At 42.2% G+C, this 20853-nt stretch overlaps 1 protein-coding gene across 1 annotated transcript in view; it reads left to right on the top strand.

Annotated features, from left to right (window-relative positions):
- The first annotated feature begins 1965 nt into the window (after positions 1-1965).
- Positions 1966-20853, top strand: part of plekhg2 (pleckstrin homology domain containing, family G (with RhoGef domain) member 2) — a 48499-nt gene continuing 29611 nt past the window's right edge. The window contains exons 1-2 of the mRNA XM_072691786.1: positions 1966-2579; positions 16881-16958. Coding sequence (XP_072547887.1) covers positions 16910-16958 — 49 coding nt within the window. The 5' untranslated portion in view covers positions 1966-2579; positions 16881-16909. The remainder of the gene's footprint in view (positions 2580-16880; positions 16959-20853) is intronic.

Here is a 20853-nt window from a genome sequence, read left to right on the forward strand (position 1 = left end):
TGATTGCAGCTTCCTTCAGTGCATGTCAGTTCGTAGAATTGCTAGTTATGAATGTAACTGTGGTTCTGTGAATTCCAGATGACTGCCAGAAATCATCCGTATGCACCTGTATAGAGGACAAGATCTCGTTCCAACAAAGTCATGCAGTGGCATGTCAATAGACACTGACAGTAATACAAATACCCTGCTCACACGGAAGTTGGAACCTTCTTGCAGATTCCCAGTAACTGATATGTCATGTGGAATGGATAAAACCACAGATAAAACTAGTGGTGTATAATCATTCTTCCTGAACACTAGTGCGAGGCACAGTGAATGAGGAATACCAACAACATTATGAGGAATGGGATACACTAAGAGTAAATCAAAGGTAGCACCAGATAAGATTTTCAAGCCATCTCTGTAAGGGCAGGAATCCTTGAGCTAGGAGAACATGCAGGTAAAGACCATGTCTGTGAGGACATCTGCCATTAAAACTCGTTTCAGCACTTGTGACAACATGCTGTAAATATATTTTGGCCGTAATTACAAACACAGACCCTGGTGTTGGGCGCTGTATGAGCTTGCAGAAGTAAGAATGTGTGCATTCAAGCTCATAAAAGGCCTGAACTGGACGTTATATAGGGCATTAGTGAAGGACATCGTCTCAATAAACTGATTACCCTACTAGAAAAATAAGAACTTCAGTGGAACTCTGGATCGATCGTAGTGTGAATGTTTCAGGCAATACCAGGCCTAAACCACAATATGGTGAGATTCTCTAGCATGTGCTGTTTCAATACCTAGATACACACCCCCTAGAGACCCCAGGGTGGTTCTAGAGGTTGGCATACTGTAGTGGTTACAACACTTCGATTCCCTGGCTGAATAAGCACACCAAGCTACACCAACGAGTGTCACTGGGCAAGACACCTGGCTCTACATTTACATCATTGGAGGCAATCTCAATGCAGAAAGATATTGAGATGAAGTTCTGCAACCAGTGGCAATCTCATATCTCCACAGTCTGGGACTGAACTCTATCCTCCAAGATGACAACGCTCCAGAACGATTGACTACCTCCAGAATTTGGGAGTGGAGATTATGGAATGGCCTGCCAGCAGTCCTGAACTCAACCCCGCTAAACACTTGTGGGATCAGCTTGGGTGTGCTGTTCATGCCAGAGTGACCAACACAATTACGTTGGCTGACGTTGGTGATAAATGCTGGTTGAAGAATGGGATGCCATCCCACAGCAGTGTGTGACCAGGCTGGTGACCAGCATGAGGAGGGGGTGTCAGACTGTTGTGGCTGTGTATGGTTCTTTAAGGCTCCTGTTTGTTAAATGAATAAAATGTTAAATTGCCAATATGTCTTGTTTCTTCAAACTTCAATCATCTAGTCCACCAAACAACAAAAAAAGAGGCAATGGCAGAATGAGCTGTTGGCAAATTTGAATGGGTGCACCCCACATACTCAGCTCTGCTGCCCATCCCATAAATGCATGTTCCTTACAAATGTGGCACAATTTAAGGTAAATTAACAGGCTTCCCAACAGAATATGATTTATTGCCAATAATCATTGTTACAACAAAGAAATAATCTACCAAACACAAATGTCTAAATGCTAATGCTAAAATTTGCTAAAGGCAAACAAAACCACAGGTCACCTAAAAAGTTCATAAATTAGTCATATTAATTAATATGACTTAATAATTCATTTGTGCCCTACATTTTAGTCTGGAGTGCTGTTCGTACTGTGTGAATAATCTGGACTTTTTCAGTCATCTATTTAAAAACGAGTTATAACCTATTTCTAACAGGACTGATCTAGCTAGAGTTCGAGTTCTGGGATCGAGTTCGCAGAGCGGAATGAATCTTTTTCGAGTTGAATCGGTTCAGTTGGTTCACCCAAATAAATGAATCATCCCCGGGCGACACACGCTCACTCCTATCTCCCAGAGTGTGTCACACCGCCCCAGGACGAATAAAGCAGAACGACTCCTCGACTGCTGAAGCTTGTGCAGATGTTGTTCTGAGAGTTGATCTTTCCGTTTCGGACTTTGAATCCCGAAGACTCCTCAGTGAATCACTACCCCGAGAGAATGAATGCATCCGAACGGGACTTGGGGCAGTTTTTTAATTGAATAGCTAGCTACATTTGTTAGTTTAGTTTTATTGAGCAACACTTATAGAGGTTTTGACCAACCGGGGCAGGTTTGGTCAATTTCCATCCACCATTTCCTTCTCCTGAACGACTTTCCCCCTCGCTGAACTGCTGAGTGACGTGTGACCGTTAGCCGGGGAGCTGTGTGAGTCAGAGCGGAGCGGAGATGTGGAGGAGAGAGAGGAGAGAGAGGAGAGGAGAGGAGACCTCACTGCCGGGCTGCGAAGACGATGATTAGGAGCTGAACTCGGTCGTGTTTGGGGGAACAAAACGCCCATAACTTTTATTGTGTTCGCTGCAGATGTGAGAGGTGTTGACTCATGCGAAGCTGGGACGGTTATTCGGTCGACGGACGAGGCAGAGTTTTTCAAACACCGCTGGAAACGGAGCGACTTCAGCACCTTTGATGACTCCAGTCCGCACACCTGTGAAGGTAGGTCAGGACTTTGGAACCGGGGCGGACTGTGGACATGTAGCTAGATAAAGCCACAGAAACGTGAACGTCAAAGCGTTTAATCACACAGTTTGGTCTGGGCTGGAGAAAGTGTGTTGGTATATCTACAGTAGCCCAAATACAGTCATTGCTTTGGACTATCTATCTAGCTACTTGAGAGGAACTTCAATGAAGGTAAGTTGTAGTAGCTAGGATAGCTTGTAAAGCTACAGTTCTTCAGTTTGACTAACTTTACTGACAGATCTTCAATATATTGATCACACAGACTCTGAAAATAGCAAGGCTCCGTTTTACATGTAGCTATATAACCAGCGTGCTCTTCACCCCACATTGCTTTCTCTTAAGGTGTACCTATAAAAGCAAGGGCAGATTCAGGTATTATGTTACCTCAGGCACTGGAATACTTGGATTTCACTTAAATGGCATGATTTTATTTAGCTAATTTTCCTCCTAAAATGACATTTCTAATAGAAAGAAATCTTATTATGCTTAAACCAGCATGTTATTTACCCTGTTCGGTATAAGCTCCCTATTAAAGCAATGGTAGGTTCAGGGATTATTGGACATCTGCACTTCGTTGTGTGCACTAAATGCTAAAGCCATTTTAAATTCAATTTCTCACCTAAAATGACTTTTGTAATTGAAATATCCTGTTTCTGGTATTCCCCCTATTGCTCCCTAATGAGCATCAGCTGAAATGACTCCACAAAGGAGTTTCCTAAAGTGTCCCCTATCACCTGATAGCCCCTGAACAACTGATATCCCCTGATATCCCCTCTATATGCATTCTGCGTCCCGGCGCATTCTTCTCGGTGTGATTTATTACCCCAGTCTTAGCTCACAGTGCTGTAAGACATTTCACTGTAGAGCTTGGGGAGGCCTCTCAGCATCAGATGTGCTGTTAGATAAACGGAAAGCGTGCGCTGAGCACTGGCTTTCTCTCTCTGGCTCTCACAGTCCCCCCCTTCTTGCTCAACCAACCTTATTTTCTTTAGCAACTGGAATGCTGAGTATTCAGGGTGAACAAATAAAACATGGCAATGAGTCCCGTCTGGTCTCCATTGAGTTGTTCATTATTCCAGCCTGTAGCACGTTGTGTTATTAGCTGTCATGCCAGGCATGTCAATGCTTTCGACCTCCGCAAACACTAAAGGCCTGTGATTTAAACCATTTTGGACAAGAACATGGAGCCCCTAATGGGTCATTTGTCAGAATAATGCAACAGATTTGATCCATATTCTAGTTAGAATAGATCAGAAAGCACATATGTGGGAGATACTTGTGCCATAGCTTAGATACACATGCTGAGAGTTGACGTATTTGGCAAGTCTGCCGAGCGCTATTTGCTGGAGCGGCAGCCAGCTCCTGTTTATTTTCTGTGTAAACATGCAGTGGACCTGCTGGACACATACATGTAGACCTTGGCTAAAACATGACAGTGCCGGATTCTGGCCTAACGTTCCTGCTAATATCTCTGTCACAGCAAAACGGAGCGCTTGATCTCCACAAATACAGAATTATTGCCCCCCAGAAGAGATTTCTGTGCTTTCCCAGCCACATCGTTGCATATCACAGGGAAAATAATATCTCTCTTAAATATCAGCCTTGGGAGTTTTTGCAGGGAAAGGGTATTGTTTAGCCACTCTGCGTCTTTCACAGAAAAGAATAGGGCTCGGAATAGGCCCTGCAATCTGAACTGAGAGGCAGGAAGTTGGACTAAACCCTCCCTCTGTGTTTGGAGTGTTGAATGTGAAGGTTACATGCTAAGCTGTTTGCTTTGAAAACTGGCATCCCTTTCACCTCTTCAGCAGGGGAAAGTGTCGGCCTGATTTTCAGAGAGCGACCCCATCTCCTGAGCATGCACAGAGAATAGCCCTTCTCCCCATTTCCTTTGCAGAACCCCAGCTAGAGGAATGTGGCCTGATGAGCTTCCCAGTTGCCTGCACAGGCTCCGTCAGCATAAAGCCAGACTATATGCATCTGTATCGCATCCTACATTGCTCTTTTTCAGGACTGTGATTCAGTTCTACAGTGGATAATGACTCCCGAATTCCAAGGAAACTATTTTCAGTCTGAGGGTGTGTGTGTGTACTACACACACTTACTTGTATTTGCTCTATTTAGAAGCTTGATCAACAGCAGGATGGTTATTTCCTAAATATTTCCTGGCACATCTTCTTTGTGGCATTGTAATGAATTTAACGAGTGGCACAACTGTCAAAAATTCGATCCTCAGTGATGCCACTGCTATCTCTGGGCGGGAATCCATAAGAGCTCAATTGGCCTTGATTTCATTGGTGGAGTAGGATGGCTCTCTCTATCACTCGTCACTGAATTGACTAAATTTGGGAAAATCCTCCTAACATTCGGAAGGTTGCTAACATTCCTGGTTGCCTGTAAGTTGAACATGTAAAATATAACCTCATTATGATTGGCCAGAGGTGTGGGGGTGTGACCTACAGGCAGCAAAGGCACCAATCAGGATGAAGTGTGATGGATGCCTGGAAGAATAAAACACACAGAATGTCCAGAAGATTTTAGGTGATCGTAATGGTTGTAATTAGGATTTGGGGAAAAAATATTCCTAGGTGCATCTTTTATTGGCATGGACGATTCCATGGGCATGAATCTAAAAAATTATTCTCTAAATGTCAACCAATGACGGAATGTAAAAGGCAGAACTTCAGAAGTGCAGAACTGCAAATCGTGATGTGCCTAGAAATTCAGTACAAGTAGTTGTTTTGCCATTATAAATATACTAGAGCAAGAGAACAATGTATCCCCTATTAAATCATTATTACACATACAATTTATGCAAAAATGACTTGAGTAACACAGTACACTTAGCATGTTACTGTCCATAAAACTGTCTGTATGACCTTTCACATATACAACATATCATTTGCATTGATAGTTTGGGTCAGTTGGGGCTGGTCTTCCGCAAAGCTATTTCTGAAAAAATAATAAAAAAGCTGTTACAAATGTCAGCAAATGACTGTAATTTCACTGTTACAGTACATTTCAGTAAAATTCCACTGTCTTGCACCTTAGTTTCAATTATGTGAAAACCACCGGCCCTGCTCCTGTCTGTGTGTGTATAGTCTTGCAGCGCCCCATGACCAGAGTAACACAATATTCCCCAAGTACAGCTGTAGATGAAAACAAATAGATCAATGATGTGTGTATCTGGCAGACGTCCGGGTGAGTATTTAAATGGAGACAGTTTAATGTGGTCTCAGACGGACTGCTTCCCCCTCACTCTGACCTCTCCGAGGCCCCCCGCTCCAACCCCAGCATGGACCTCTAGCAGTGGAAACCTTCCTTTTATGCCCGTCTCCCTCGTGCAGCGGCATTTCCGACCTCTAACACACAGGCGGCCTGCTGAGGAGAGAGATGTTGGCTCTAGTTGAAAGGGTGAGCCAGTTTGGAGAGAGGATGGCGGGGGGGTGGGAGAAGATCTAGTTTGCTTAAGTTTTTATTCCTTATTTGTGTTGACAAGTAATATAGAGGCATGTCAGGCTGGAGCAAAAACAGAAAACCGGAGCACAAAATACAATTTAAATACAAATTTGTTTTACCAAAAACCCAAAGCAACCGCTCATACTTAATAATTGGCCTTGCTCTGTTTGGCTGCGTAGGATGGTGCTTCCCCTCCCACATCACATGGCAGTAGGGGGTCTGGTAGCTGATAAGGTTAGTGTTCTCCTCTAAGTGTGTTGAGCTGACCAGTGATTTTGAATGTGTTGGTAAGTTAAAAGGATGTGATGATGCTTCAAGAGACTTGGTGGAAGCTTTTGTTAGACCCCACATTCCCAGTTTAGATACATTTTGAGTAAAAAATCAAACTAAAATTACTCAAACCACTAGTGAGTGTGCTCCTATGAAATAACTACAATTTATATAAAAATGAATTTCAGCTCTAACTTTGTTCACGTGTCTACAATAAGTCTTCGCAACCCTTCACCACCCCGTCACCTCCCTTTAAACCCTCTCATCTATCATTCCTGGCTCCACTTATCAGAGGGGAACTGGCTTCCTTCCACAAGCAGAAGCCACCCAAACTCCAGCCCAGAGTGCCCCCCCTTCTTACAGTCTTCTCCCAAATCATCATTAGCTGAAGACGTGGTCTGAATAGCAAAAAGAGTTCTTGGCTTGGGTGAACTGTACTTGGGAAAATAAGAATGTGAAGGTTTCCACAACAGTGGCTCTTTAAAGAGTTATCCATTAAAAGATTCTTTAGGCAACCAGAAGTGCTTCCTCTATGGCATCCATGACAAGAATCTTTCTTGGCACCTTTTCTCAGAGAGTAATCTTTTATTTACAGTAGACGAAGAGTGACTGTATCACTAATCTAACCATAAGGTTGATGATGTTAAGGTAATTTAAGGAGCCACTCCATGCCCTTACATTATGATACAGGTACACTCTTCAAAATAAAAGTGCTAAGAGGGTTTATATGTGGGATGCCACAGACAAAAACATTTGATTGCTTAAATCTCCCAATGGATGCTTTTGTAAAGGAGATGGGAGAGTGTGACGAACCTTTTTTAAAATTTAAAGAACCTCCACGTATTGTACACAAGGTCCTACACCAATGTAATGCAGTATGACATGTTGACGAACCCTTAAACTGGTACAGAACCATTATACCACTGTTTATAAACCCTCCTCCTGAAGGTTTCAACTACAGCCCAAATCTTACACACCCCATTTAGCCAATCATAGACCTCCAAATGCAGTAATTAGTTGGATCAGATGAGGTTGGATGAAGTCTTGGGAAGGCAGCTCTCCAGGAGAAGGGTTAAAGACCACTGCTTTATAGTATGTGAAGGTTCTTTAAATGGTCTTTAAATGGTTCTTCACACTCACAAATCTGAAAAGTGGCTTGTCTCGCTCCTTTTGTAGCCTCTCTTTTTAAGAGTTCAAGTTGGAAATTAAAGTAAACCGAAGTTCTTAAATACAGAACCACAGTTCAGAGGGTCTGTGTTGCTGAGCTGTGTGAGCAGCACTCACGTTGTGTCTGAGTTTGTATTTCTGACTGCAGGTGTGTGTATGTGTCTCTTCTGACTCAAAAAGAGTACTGTCTGTCTCACGAATTTGGCAGCATCTTCTGTGAGTCATCTGTCCCCACCCTGCCCCCCATTCATTTTGAGGCACACACACACACACACACTACAACTTGTCCGATCACTGTCTGTTCCTTGTCGTGCCGTGATGTGTCACTGCTAAAGTCCCAGACACTGAGGTCTTTCCAGCATTATTCCAACAGCTCTTGCTGTGTCTGGCTTTCACCTGTGTCTGAATCATAATCCGTTTAGCCACCAACTGCTCACCTTTGTCCTATGTCCTTTTATCTCTTATCACGCATCTTCTGTTACCCTTCTTGGGCACATTGCTTCACTGTCCACACTGACCCTAATGCTTTTTATTAATTCATGTGTCTCTTCTCGATGTCCACCCACCCAACTTTTACTTTACTTTACTTTACTTCCAAGGCTACATTTACCAAAGAGGTTTTGGGCAGCATGACAGTAGCATTACTGATGCTGAGTGCTGATTGGCTGGCTAGCTGAGCAGTTCATTAGTTCAGTTCAGTTCATTTACAAGTTACAGAGTTACAAAGTCCTATAACTGGATTTTTAAATATGGCAATCTTTAATGTTACGTTGTTGAGAATTTATGAATACATGTTTGCAGATTATAGAACAACAGTTCTACAAGATCCCATTAGTTTTGGACTCAACAACTGATCGGACCATCTAAACAAGCTGAAATACATTACTTAGCATAATTTCTTTCTTTCACAGTTCAATGGTTAACCCTAAGTAACACAAGGTATCATGTCATTTTCAGGTATTCCTGTTTTGAATTTTGTTAAATTTGCTACATTTTTATTAATCATTCTAGTAAGGCTTTGTTTTAATGTTACCTAGTTACTTGTGTACTTTCTTCAGATTGGACTTCAGATAGAGTTTCAGATTTTGATACTTTAGAGCTTTAGATACAGACACTTAAAATTTCATTCCCCCAGTTGATGTGGAGCTCACCAGCTATATATAATTAGTCACGCAGAGAAACAAAGGGAATTTCCCTGGCAGTGAGAGACTCAAGACTCTTCCACCCCCAGTCATCTCTTTTTACAGTCCCATTCTTCACTACAGCCGATGACACTTTTACAGGGCCTTGGGAAAGTTGGGATGTTGCAGCTTTTCCTGGTCAAACCCTTTCCCCCTTACTGCGTGCTCTCTAGGGTAATGACCGCTTTTGTGTGAAATTACGGCACACACATTTAGCAAACACCAGAACACTGGAACCCCCCGAACTACTTATCATTTAATGCTAAAGGTCCTGAATTCTCACAAGCTGACTGGGAATGCCCCGATCTTTTCGGCAGAACAGATCATTTCATTTGCTCTATAGTAGATGCTGTAATTCCTGTTCTTGAATCAGAAACAAATTACTGAAGCAACCCCTTTTACTCAGAAGTCTATCAGTGTCATGTTACACAAGTGTGGTCCAAACCTCCACAGCTTCAGAACATCCAGTTTAGGACGTGCTGAGGGCTTGAAATATATAAACGACATCGGTTTCTAGAGTGTTCAACAGATGTTCATGCAAATGCATTCGTTCATACACAGAGTTCAGTTAGGCCTATCTGTCATGCTCGTAAACATTTCTGCTGGAGAGAATTACAGAGAGAAGCTAATTGAGCCATAGATTTTTAATGGGATAAATGTGCTTTCTGCTAATATGTAAACAAGAGATAAAGCCCACATCTGCTGTGAATAAGGGTTAATATTTGCAAGACCAAGTAGTACTGATTTCAGGCCTGCATTTTGGCCTCCAGTCAACATAGAAATGCCATTTTGGTCTCTCTAAAGTGGACATCTTTAAAAGCTCTGTTTTCAGTGTTGTTGTGTGGACGGGGAGCTTTTAAAAAAAGCTGAGGTCACAACGCATGCATGTTTCTGGCTGAATCTCTAATACTCCCTATATAGTGAACTACATAAGTCATACAACTATGTCTACACTCAGATAGCACTAGATTTCAGATTTCTACATATGATAAATGTGAATACTGTTCTATTACAAATATATAATTCTTTATTTACATTTAGTATCCATCATTTCATGACTTTAGGAGTAGTGTGCCATCTGGGATTAAACCCTTTCTTCCTTTTTTGTGGTGATTTGATGTCTCACTTTAGGAGGTACTGTTGCCCCTATACGGGGCTGCTCATCAAACATCGTCTTCTCTGTGAGAACAGACATATTTAAAGAACTTAGTTTTTACAAACATCAGGATACTGGATAAGGATAGGGCTTTAGAGACAGGGTAGGGCCTCAGATGCTGATGTGTAGCTTTGACCCTAACCCAGTACCTTTTGTAACTCACAGCAAGATTATGACCAAGCCTCCAAGAGTGTCCTGGTTAGCAAACTACCAATCCCAGACACTGTCTCATTTACTCTAAATCTAATATCATATAAATAAAGGGTTCATTGGAGTGATACCTTAGAAAACCCACCTTTGTTTACCCAAAGAATCTTTCATTAGATGGTTCTTAAAAAAATTCACTTAAAAACATGAATTTGAAGGGAACCAAAGCAGTTCTTCAATTGCATTGCTTTAAAGTTCAAATACAGCAAATGCCATTCTGATACAGTCACTTAAACATAGCAAGGACTTTCATTATGCTGTTTAAACATCCACATTTCAGAGGTCATTTCTCTCCTGCAAATGCATTGTATATGCTATTTACATCTGCAACTGTCAGACGCTATCAGTATCAGTGCTGCCAGTACCAGTTGGTCCTTAGCTTGCTGTGAAAACCAGGCCACAAGACCACATGGTTGTCTGATACAGATGACCAAGTGAGAAAAAAAAGATGCACAACAAGGCTAACTGCAGGAGCCACTGCCTCAAAGACTGGACAACCAACTGACTATGCAGCATTTTTTATTCTCACTTGAAACATCCCTTTTCACTTTCTATCAACTGTAAACCGCTGATGCTAAACAAGCTAAAGGTAGTGTGTTTTGTTACTGGCGCTTAGATGTAGCACACTGGTTCGAAGGGTTTGAGACAACCTTAGGAAGAATTTCAGCCAGTATTCTGGTTCATCTCGAACAGAAGTTCTCTACAGCTGGGGCTTGAGGACCACATACGGTGTGTGGCCTACATTGCTCGTCTGCACGTTTCCCCTCCCCTGCCCCGACTCAAAGTAAGACCCATCCTGCTCCTGCCCTGTTTTGCTGTGTGTAAGATATGGGCATCGACTCCAGTCGAGCATTTTCCATTGTTTTTGCCCACGCCACAATAGAGGGCCTTTGTTGTCAGGGGGAATAAGGAGGAGGCCGAAGAGCCTGTTGCTGTGGGCCAATGAATCGGAGGCTGAGCCCACTGGGAAACATGAAGGTCAGCTAGAAAAGAAACAATGATGTGGTGGTCCCTCTGTGTGCGGCCGGACAATGGGCCAGGCAGGCAGGCTGGCACTGACCCCTCCCGCACTGTCCTCTACTGTGGTTCCACTGTTTATTTTTGTGTGTTTGGGGCTTTTTTTTTTGGGGCTAGCTTCTCTATGAGAGCGGGTCAACTTACGAACATCAAAGTGCAACCTTGTCCTTTGACACACACACAGCTTTTGTTTTATTACACAAGCAGGATCTGGCTTCTTACAGTATGTTTTATTGGTGTTATACAGACCAGATATGCATGTATCTGTATATGTAATGAGACGTTATGACGTAATGAGATGCTCTAGCATCGTAAACACATGTAACATTTCTTGTTAGCAAAAGTTAACCTTGACCAGTCAACATACTATGAAATAGGTCTATGGAAATCAGAGGTTATTTACTTCAAGGGATATTTATCTTTCATGTGTGTGAAAGGACACGTTTAGGGCAGATCTTTAGGAGAGATCTTACAGCTAACAGTGTTGCTTAGTTTCGTTTAGCTAAAGGTGTAATGTGTAGGTGTCCCAATACTAAATGTGTGTGTAAAGGTGGATAAGCGAGTAAGCAGCAGGTTAAAGGGGTTAACCCTTACAGATGCATAGCATTTTATCAAGCCTTGACCGTTTTACTAGCCTTGAGATTATGGCCGAGTCCTGTTTTCACCAGTTTATTTTCTTGAAAATGAAAGAACCCTTACACACACACACACACACACACACCAAACAGACAGTGCCTACAGTGTGACTTTGGAGTGTGTGTGTGAGCGTGAGAGTGTTGGGGGAAGCCTGCAGTCAGACGTAATGAATACACACCACTGTTTACAGTAGCTCCACAGCAGCTCTGCTCACTGCGTGAATTCATATGTCTCTAATGGCCCACAGATTTCCAGTGCATGCATTATGTTTTAATGTTCTTCTTCTCTTATATTAAAACCACAAGCTAACATGCAGCTCATTTGTTTCATTCCACTGCTTCCAGTGTGATGACATCACTGTTAGCTTGCCGTATGCGTACTGTCTGCGCAGACATGCTGTATGACATTGTCAAGAGCCAGCTGGATCATATTAGTGTGTAATGCATGCGATCAGTCATTCCTAAGGTAAACAACTCCGGTCCCTCTCACACGTCGAATTTTTAACCTGGAATTGTCCTGCTCCTCCTCCACAATCAGTCACACGAAGGGAAAAACTCCCTGCTTACCTTTCCAAACACTCTTACACACGCACATAAACACACACACACACACACACACACACATATTTGTTTTTCATTGTAAATAGTTAAATTGTGTATGTGTGTGTGTGTGTGTGTGTGTGTGGTTGAAAAGGTGATGGTGGGTGAGTAGGGGGTTGCTTTTGCTTTACCGTTTATTTAGCAGTAATAAAGCTCCATTTGACAACAAAGCTGTTATTTTTCTATATATATATATAGTTGCGTATATAACACATGCTTTACTGTTGAGGACACTTAGCTTAGCTTCTTCGCCCCAGTTTGCCTGATGTATAAGAGCGGAAACATGATTTTACTCGTGTGTTTTTTCTGAAGACCTGAAGTTGTTTAGTCTGATGTCTGTAACCTGACACTGTCTTAACCTTCATCAAGCACAGGCCTAATAACAGGACATGTGGTCGTACATATGTTCATATTTTGTAACCACAAGCTACTAACTATGGGCTTAGGTCTAATTCCTAGGTCTGGATTAGCTCTAATCCTGGACTACATTTCTTTCAGTGGTGAATCTCCATTCCGAATGTTGTGTAGTCCAGAACTAGGCTTAATCCCTGTTGGGGAAACCAGCCCTAAACAAAACAAAGATCAGGATTGGCAGATGATTCTTTCAAAAATATTATGCCATTGGCCAGACATTGGATTAGATTTGGTTGTTTTTTTTAACTGATATTTGATTATGTGTTTATTGAACTCCAGAAGAGCAGAATGATTAGATGATGCTGGACTACTGTGCTAATCCACCTAGATTTATCTAAGATTAGATAGCCAGCTTTGTAACCTGCTGTATTTCACCTTTCTGTTAGTCCCAAAACAAGTCACTTGGCCTCATATTCTCAGACAGCTGTCTGATACTTGGACTAGCTTAGCAAGTGGGCTACAGATCCAAAACCATGGGGACAAAAACTTACAATTCAGCCTTTAGTTTTCTTCTTTAGATTTCTCAGGTTAGCAGATTGTTATCCTGCTAGCTACATAACTAAGCAAAGGTTGACCAGCTTCCATCTGCTGATTCAGAGCAGTTTAACGTTTGCAGTTGTCAGACTGACAGTTTGACAGTTAGCAGGATGAGCTAGTATGGAAGCCACATTAACATAGAACCATCAGCGCTACTTGCACAACTTACACTACTCCCGTCCTGGGTAATACCGTGTACCAAGGTAATATTCTGAGACGTTACAACGGTTTCAGAAAAGTGACTAGTGCCCAACCCTATCCAGGACCATTCTGTCGATCCCTAATTTAAATCCCTGATTAACAGTTTGGTCCTGAAAGTGCATGAAAACAAACACAGACACACACACAGCTGTCCAGCTGTGTTGCAGGGCTCTGTCAGCAAGAGTGTTTGTCAGGGTGAAGAAGAAGCCTGGGCTGGAAGAAGCAAGCAGATGCACCTGGAAGCATGCCATGCAAGATACAACTTACACACAAAATTACAGGGTGGAACAAGCCCTCCCCTGCCGCATTTTTCATCACGACATCATTTCTGCTCCAGGAGCATGTTAGGCTGCACTTTGACACCGAGGTCGGCCGCTTTGCATTAAGAGCAACAGAGTGGTGTTAACCTTGCGCTAACCTCTGGGTTCGCTAGATGTTGGCCCATTTCCACTGGCCTGAAAATGGCTCCCATTACCCCAACCCCCCCAGCCCCAAACAGTGTTGCTTATCCGCTATTAGAATCACCGCAGCCGTGGAGGGGGGGGCAGAGTTAATTCTTACCGCAATTCCATTTCTGGAATTCGGCAAACAAGCTCCGGAGCCAAAAAAGTATACATGAGACTTAACCGCGGGGCCGTGTAGCATTCTGAAGCCTTCGCGGTCACAGTTACAGGAAGTGAGATGCCTTTTAATGAGGCAACACTGGAAATGGGGCTCCGAAAGGCCTGGGGGCGTGTGGTGAGAAATGCTCTGAAAGACAGCGCATGGTGTCACGCCAGGTTCATTTTTAATTTTGCTCTGATTTCAGAGAAGCCTAAAACAGAACTCGGCTCATGAGGATTAACTGCAGTGAAAAACACAAAGGCGAACAGAAGTGCCTCGAAAGGAGAGTTAAAGCCAGACCCAGACTCTCTTGAGTGTATTGGCCGTGAGATAGCGGACACCTCCTTATTGCCACACGTAAATCAAAGCTCAGCAAAAGGCAATTGTAATCCCTTTGAATCCTCTGCTTATTATTCAGTTATTAACCTCAAGGCCACGTTCACAAAAACATCTTGGTATCTGGCCATTGATTTCAATGAGAACAATATGGTGATGGACAACAGACATATGTACACTCTTCTGTCCATTGAAAAAGTTCAGAGTGGAGTGGAGCTGCTGGAAAAAGCACATGAGCCATCCGGTTCAGTTTCATCAGTTTCATCTTTTTGGAATGGCTGTCTTATGAGAAGTGACAAATGATGACCAGAGCTTCTCTGCTCTGGTCCATTTTTAAAATCCATCTGCGAGGATTCACAATGGAAAAAGCACAGTCCGCGATGGATTCTGGGTCTTCCTCTAAAATATAGTGTTGTCTGGAGCGGAATGCGCTCGGCTGCCTGAATGCAGCATAATTAAGCTAGTTAATAAAACTAGGCAGCAATAGAAATTCTGGGTGGATATCTAATATTTTTTTATGTACACATCTGCCAATGACGGGACCAATAAACTTTTTATTTGTAAGTTTGGACCATGCCATGGGACGTGAAAGTCAGAGATGGGATTATATTGGATATTAGATTGTGAGGAGGAGTAGGAAATGTATCTAGATTGGCATAATAGAGACATATAATATTTATCATTAATAACAGAGTGTCAGTTTCAGTCAGATCTGTCAGCTGCTTATCTGGTGATAATGACAATTTATTAATGTCTTCATTTTTTACTTTTCATATGGTTTGGGCTTCAGTAACTACTATAAAACCAGTATCTAGGTATGAGTTTGAAGTGTGGGTCCACATATGGGCCTCTAAAATTCAAAGGATGAACCTTTCAGTGGTAGATCAGAAGTCAGAGGCGAAGGCAAACGTCTAGCTTTCCCAGCCATGTCTTGAGTTATGGAAAGCTGCTGGAAAGCTTTTGAACAAGTCTTTGTTGAGCTGGACCCCCTGCTGGTGGCAGTCTCTGACGGAAGGGAGAGAGTGTGGTGTGAAGGCCAAGGGCAGGTGTCACTGTGGGACGGATTCTACCCCAACACCATAAACAAACACCAGCGCGCCATAGCCTTGCCCTGTCAGCCCTAATGATTTCCTTTCACTGAAGCCCCAGTCCCCATTGTGCCGACAGGACACATGCTCAACACACTGCTCGGGCGAGAGAAGAGCACATTCTTGTGTCTGTGCCAACCATTACATATGTTCAGCTTTCTCCTCTTTTAAAGGAGCGAGAAAGGCAAAAGAAAGCTTCTACGAGGCCCTGTAGCCCCCCCCAAACAATTTCTATTGGGTTTCAGTTCTTTAATTGCCTTGGCTCTGTATGTAGTTTTTCTTCCCTGGGTGATTTTTCCCCCCCAAAGCCTTCCTCTTTCAGCGAAAGAAACGGAAGGCAATGGAGCACTGATAAAGACTATTGGACTTTAGCTTCTCTAACTCTCCAAACTAAAGAGAAGAAGCCCGGCTCATTGAGAGCTATGATGTTATGACGGCAACGCTATACCAGACGTAAAAGGATGGACTTAATCTCAAAGTTTATTAATGTAGCAGTATTTCATTTCAAGTCATTTTCAATTGTTTCTGTTGGTCCATTCACCATTAAATGTTCTACACAATGTAAAAAACTATGGTTAAAAGTTTGTGAACTACAGTAAAGTGCACCCACTGCTGACACAGCTCTATAGAAAGGCATTGTTAATAGAATGTGACGCTCTGAAGCAGCTGTACATGAGCCCAAGGTCACCATGACAGTTGCCAATCGTCAGTTGGAGGGGAGGAACAGTGGAACCATATTTTCTGGAGTGGTGGAGCTCCAGCCAATATCTTTGGGATGAGTTGGAGTAGCCTTTGTGATCCAGAATAAGTCCTCCAACATCAGTACCTGAAAAAAGCTAGCTCCAAAGAGTGTAGGCAATTGCTGCAGCAGAGTTGGGGGGGGGCACCTTTTTAATACTCTTGATTTTTGAAGAAACATTGTCAACAGTAGGTGTCCATACACTTTTGGCCATATAATTTATGCGGTTTTCATTTGACAGCTACACTGTGGAAGCAAAATAAGCATTGCACAAAGCCCAGTTCTACAGGAACGTACTTTTCCCTCTTGACCTCTGTGGTCAGGAATAGCAGTCAGTTCTGCTCAACTTCCAAACCCTGTGTTTACTGCTTTGAGTGTGTATGAGTGTGTTGTGCAGTGCACCTGGGAGTTAACAGCTCCAGCGCTGAGAGATTTCTTGTTGAGTGATTGGGAACATTTCTTTCTGCACAGAAAGTTTCATACAAACAGAACCTCAAAACTCATTCAAACCATCACACGTTTTTTTAATGCACTCTTTTATAGGCAAGAACAGAACAGGGCTGTATTTGATCATTATATTCTTGCAGTGCAATTATTAAGGTCAAGATTGAGAAAGTGAGTTATGGCTTGAGGTATTTTACTTTAAATACTAATGGAACATCTTTTGCAGGTTTCTACTTCCTGTTCCATATTCACACCATGCCTGAGGGAGCGGGCCGGGATAACCAGAAGAAGTCCAGCAACCAAGGTCAGCATGTGGCTTCCAAAACACTGCCAGCTGAAAATCAAAGGAAATTAACACAGTATCCCCAATCAGTGAGGAATCGGGCAAATGGCCGTTTAATTCTTGTGTTGAGTGATGCAAAAAACATTTAATGATGTTTAAATTGCTTTGCTCTGCAAAGCAACAGATTCCCATAAAAGTTCAAACAGCAATATGTATCCAACTGATTAAAGAGAAAGTCGTATCTCTTGCCACAATTCTCAGGAGAAAGAAGCCATGAAGAACATTCACTTGCAGGGCCTCTCGTTTATCATGTGTAAATAAATGTGTAAATAAATGTGCCCATTACAAATGAAATGGTAAGATTCAGACGGGCACTTTTGCCTTCAGACACTACACTACAAGTCCCAGCTTGGTCATTGTGTTAGGTTGTACATGCACCCATGTTTAACTGACTTGAAATGTCATGAAAATGTTCTATTGGAGTAATTAAATCACTATGTGCAGTACATCATTAGTTTTGTAGATGCATTCTGAACATCTGAAACATACAAACACGCACTTGGTACAAACACACATTCAGGTAATCCTAATACTGTCTCTGTCAAAAAAAACCCTCTAAGACTCTAATCTAATACTAATTTATGTAAAATACGGATAAAGACAAAGACTTCTGTCCGTGTGTTAATTCGTACGAATCTGTGCACATCCTCTGAAAGCTTACAGATATGGATGGAACAGAGCATTACTACTGGAAATTGTGGTATCAGTGTTGCTCATAGTACAAGCCAAACATGACCACTGCCATATAGACACGATGAAGGGCGCTTGGACGATTCTCAGGGCCTGTAACAGACGGGGGTCCTAAAAATGTATTAATCCTTTGAGTTGTGGATCCCAGTGTAATATCTTTTTATGAGACCCAAAATCCCTGGCAATGCCCCAGGTGACAGTGACAACGTTTGAAATGGATGTATTCCTTTGCATACGTCAAAGGAGTATAAGTAAGCCTTTATTGAATCAAGTTCAGTTTTATGCATCGTTATAGTGCTACGTTGTATAGAATATGCTTTTGGTCAATATCTGTTTCAGCAAGACGGGGCTAGGCCATATCTGAGAAATAGGTCAAAGGTCAGCCCAGTCCTGCAAGTCTTATTGCTCCTGAGCGCAACGTCTGATGGAGTCCCGACCACCTGTGTACACATCACCAAAGTGCTGGAAATCCCACCAATATAACACAGATTATCTTTATAGAAAGGTCTAATGTTCCATAACATTGCTGTCCCTACAACCTTGGATCTCCAAAATGTCAAGGAATGAGGAGGAAAAACCTTCTGAATTTTCAACTGAAGTCAATATAAAATGATTTAATTCCTTAATTAAACTTAATTGTGAATTCCATTTGGAGCATTTCTACTGGTCCAATAATCATGAAATTGTAAAGAACAATTGCTAGATTCAAAATAGGCCAAAAAGTGAAAAATGGCAACAGCGATATAGTGGTAATTTTAGGCAAGCTTTTGCTGTTTTAAAACACATTGATTCATACCTAAATGGAGTTGCAATTCACATGTTAATAGCAATTGGACAGTGTAGTGGATAACATTACAATATTGTGTGAATCCCTGCTTAGTCAGTGATATGAGTTTATTCAGCACTACATTTGGTTTTCTCTGAAACATGCTTACAGTTTCTCTCATTAGAGTGTTTACATTTGCTGGAAATTAAATTTACGTTTAGGTTTAGTTTATGTTGCCTTTTTTTCTTGCGCCCCTGCCCCTCAAAAATATCTGAGAATGCCAAAATCCAGGACATTAGTTAGAGGTCCAGAATAGGGTCCTGACCTACAATTAAGTACTACTGATTTTTAGCGTCCTCCTACTTAACAAAGAATACTTGTTTACATTATCAGGGAAAGCCAACATAACATGGAAATATCCTGACAGTTGTTATTGTTTAGGGTTAGCCAGTTCTGGAATGAGCTCTGTAAACATGAGCTCTGATCACAATAGTGATGCAAAGCTCAATTAGCATGTTTAAATCCTTCACTACATGAATTTGACTGTACAGTATCGTACCATTACACCGTCACATTTCATTGTCCTATTCAGGACAACCATTTTAGGAACCTGTTCCTTTAAATGATAACAGTAGCGCTTGCATATCACGTCAGTCTGAGCTAAGGCCAGAGAATCTAATAGAATTCTTTACACTCGACTATGTTAGCATCCGCCACACTAGAAGGTTATACCTTAGCTCAGAAATCTTATCCTAATGCTTACAAGACCAGAGCCAGCTTCAACTGATGGACATAAAGCATTTTGACCTAGCACAACATGCTAACGCCCCTAACCTGCAAATCTTTATAAAATCAGAATCAGGAAAATACTCTGGAGACACCGACACCCATTTTCTCATTTCACTCTCAATTGTACTGGCCCAGGTTGGAAAACAGTGAAACACAAAGTGGGTAGCCCACACGTACAGGTTTTAGCCAACCGGCCAACTGTAGCTTGGATGTTGCCGTCAAAAATAAACCCTGTCTACTAAGCTCTTCTATCATCTGAAACTAGGGGTTGGTGGTGGAGCTGGAACCAGCACCACTGCAAAGTAGCTAAAGATACTCAGATGGGGGGAGTGATATAATTCTAAGGAGACTGCTTGTGATGTAGGAAGGGGAGCCAAATCTAAACGGCATGTTGAATACCCCATGGTTTTCTGACATAGGCAACCCACCAAAAACAGACTGGGTTGTCTGAGTTCCTAGTCTGTGGGTTGGTAGGTTCTCCAGATACCCAAATGTTTTGCATAAGCACTATAAAAAGTGAGTTTTTCATAATATGTCCAATTTAATTTCTTTAATTTGTTTACTGGAAAGTCACTATACGTGGTTTCACTTCTGCAGCGGTGGTTTAGCTGACTCGGCCACAACTTGAAAACACATTGGCCTGGCCCTGGTAGAGAACTTGACACGACACGAAAGCAGCACTGCATGTTTCCAACATTGTAATGGTGTTAATGGACTCTGAAATCACACTTCTAATGTTCTGGAATAGATTCGTAATCTGATAGAGAAAATAAGCCTCAGTTAAAAACAAAAGGCATCAGAAATATTCATCACGTCTCAGAGTTTGTGCCAACACACTCTTTGTTGGTACTTATTGTCAGGCTAGCGGTGTGCACTGAACACTTTTAGAGAAAAACATACGATGTCTGGTTTGACCACATCCTCGCAGCCAGGTGCAGAGTACCACATCTCTACATCTGTGCAATGTGCGAATAGAGGAAGTAGCACCTTACGACTCTTAGCTCACAGAAATATTACTGGAAAATATTAGTGGGTGCACCATATGAAACCTCATTGTGAGCCCATAAGGACCTTATTGTAGCAAATATGGTAATTTGGTAAATACGTGGTTGTTATTTTGACCTAGCGGAGAATGGTTCTAGTCAAGAAGAAGGTTGATGGCTTTCCTTCTGAGAGGCTGGTGTTTCAGTGTCTTGTTTCTATGACCTTAGTTTGCAGATGATTGCAGATGTTTATCACAGTTTAGGAAGGAACGTTTGTAAAGAGTCTTTCTGGTTTTGCAAGGCTGCACACCGATATGTGTTTAGGCAGGAAGAAAGGGGTGTGGGTGTGACACACACATCTCTTTCTGTTTCAGTCATATCAGTTGAACCGTTTGTCAGGCAGACAGCCTGTATAGTGAGTGATGAGGACTCGGTTGGCAGTATCGGAAACAGAGAATAATCAATAGTGATTTTAGTGACTTTGATCACAGTGCCTTTGTCCAGTGGCAGTGCAGGCTGCACATTTTTCGAAAAGTTTCTGGTTCTGGAGTAAGAGGACCAAGCCGTTAGCTAACTGCCGGGGATGATCACCATTGGCCTTCCTTGTAGACGATCTCTGAGTCTTCAC

The sequence above is a fragment of the Salminus brasiliensis genome, chromosome 11 (assembly GCF_030463535.1).
Source record: "Salminus brasiliensis chromosome 11, fSalBra1.hap2, whole genome shotgun sequence".
Taxonomy (NCBI): domain Eukaryota; kingdom Metazoa; phylum Chordata; class Actinopteri; order Characiformes; family Bryconidae; genus Salminus; species Salminus brasiliensis.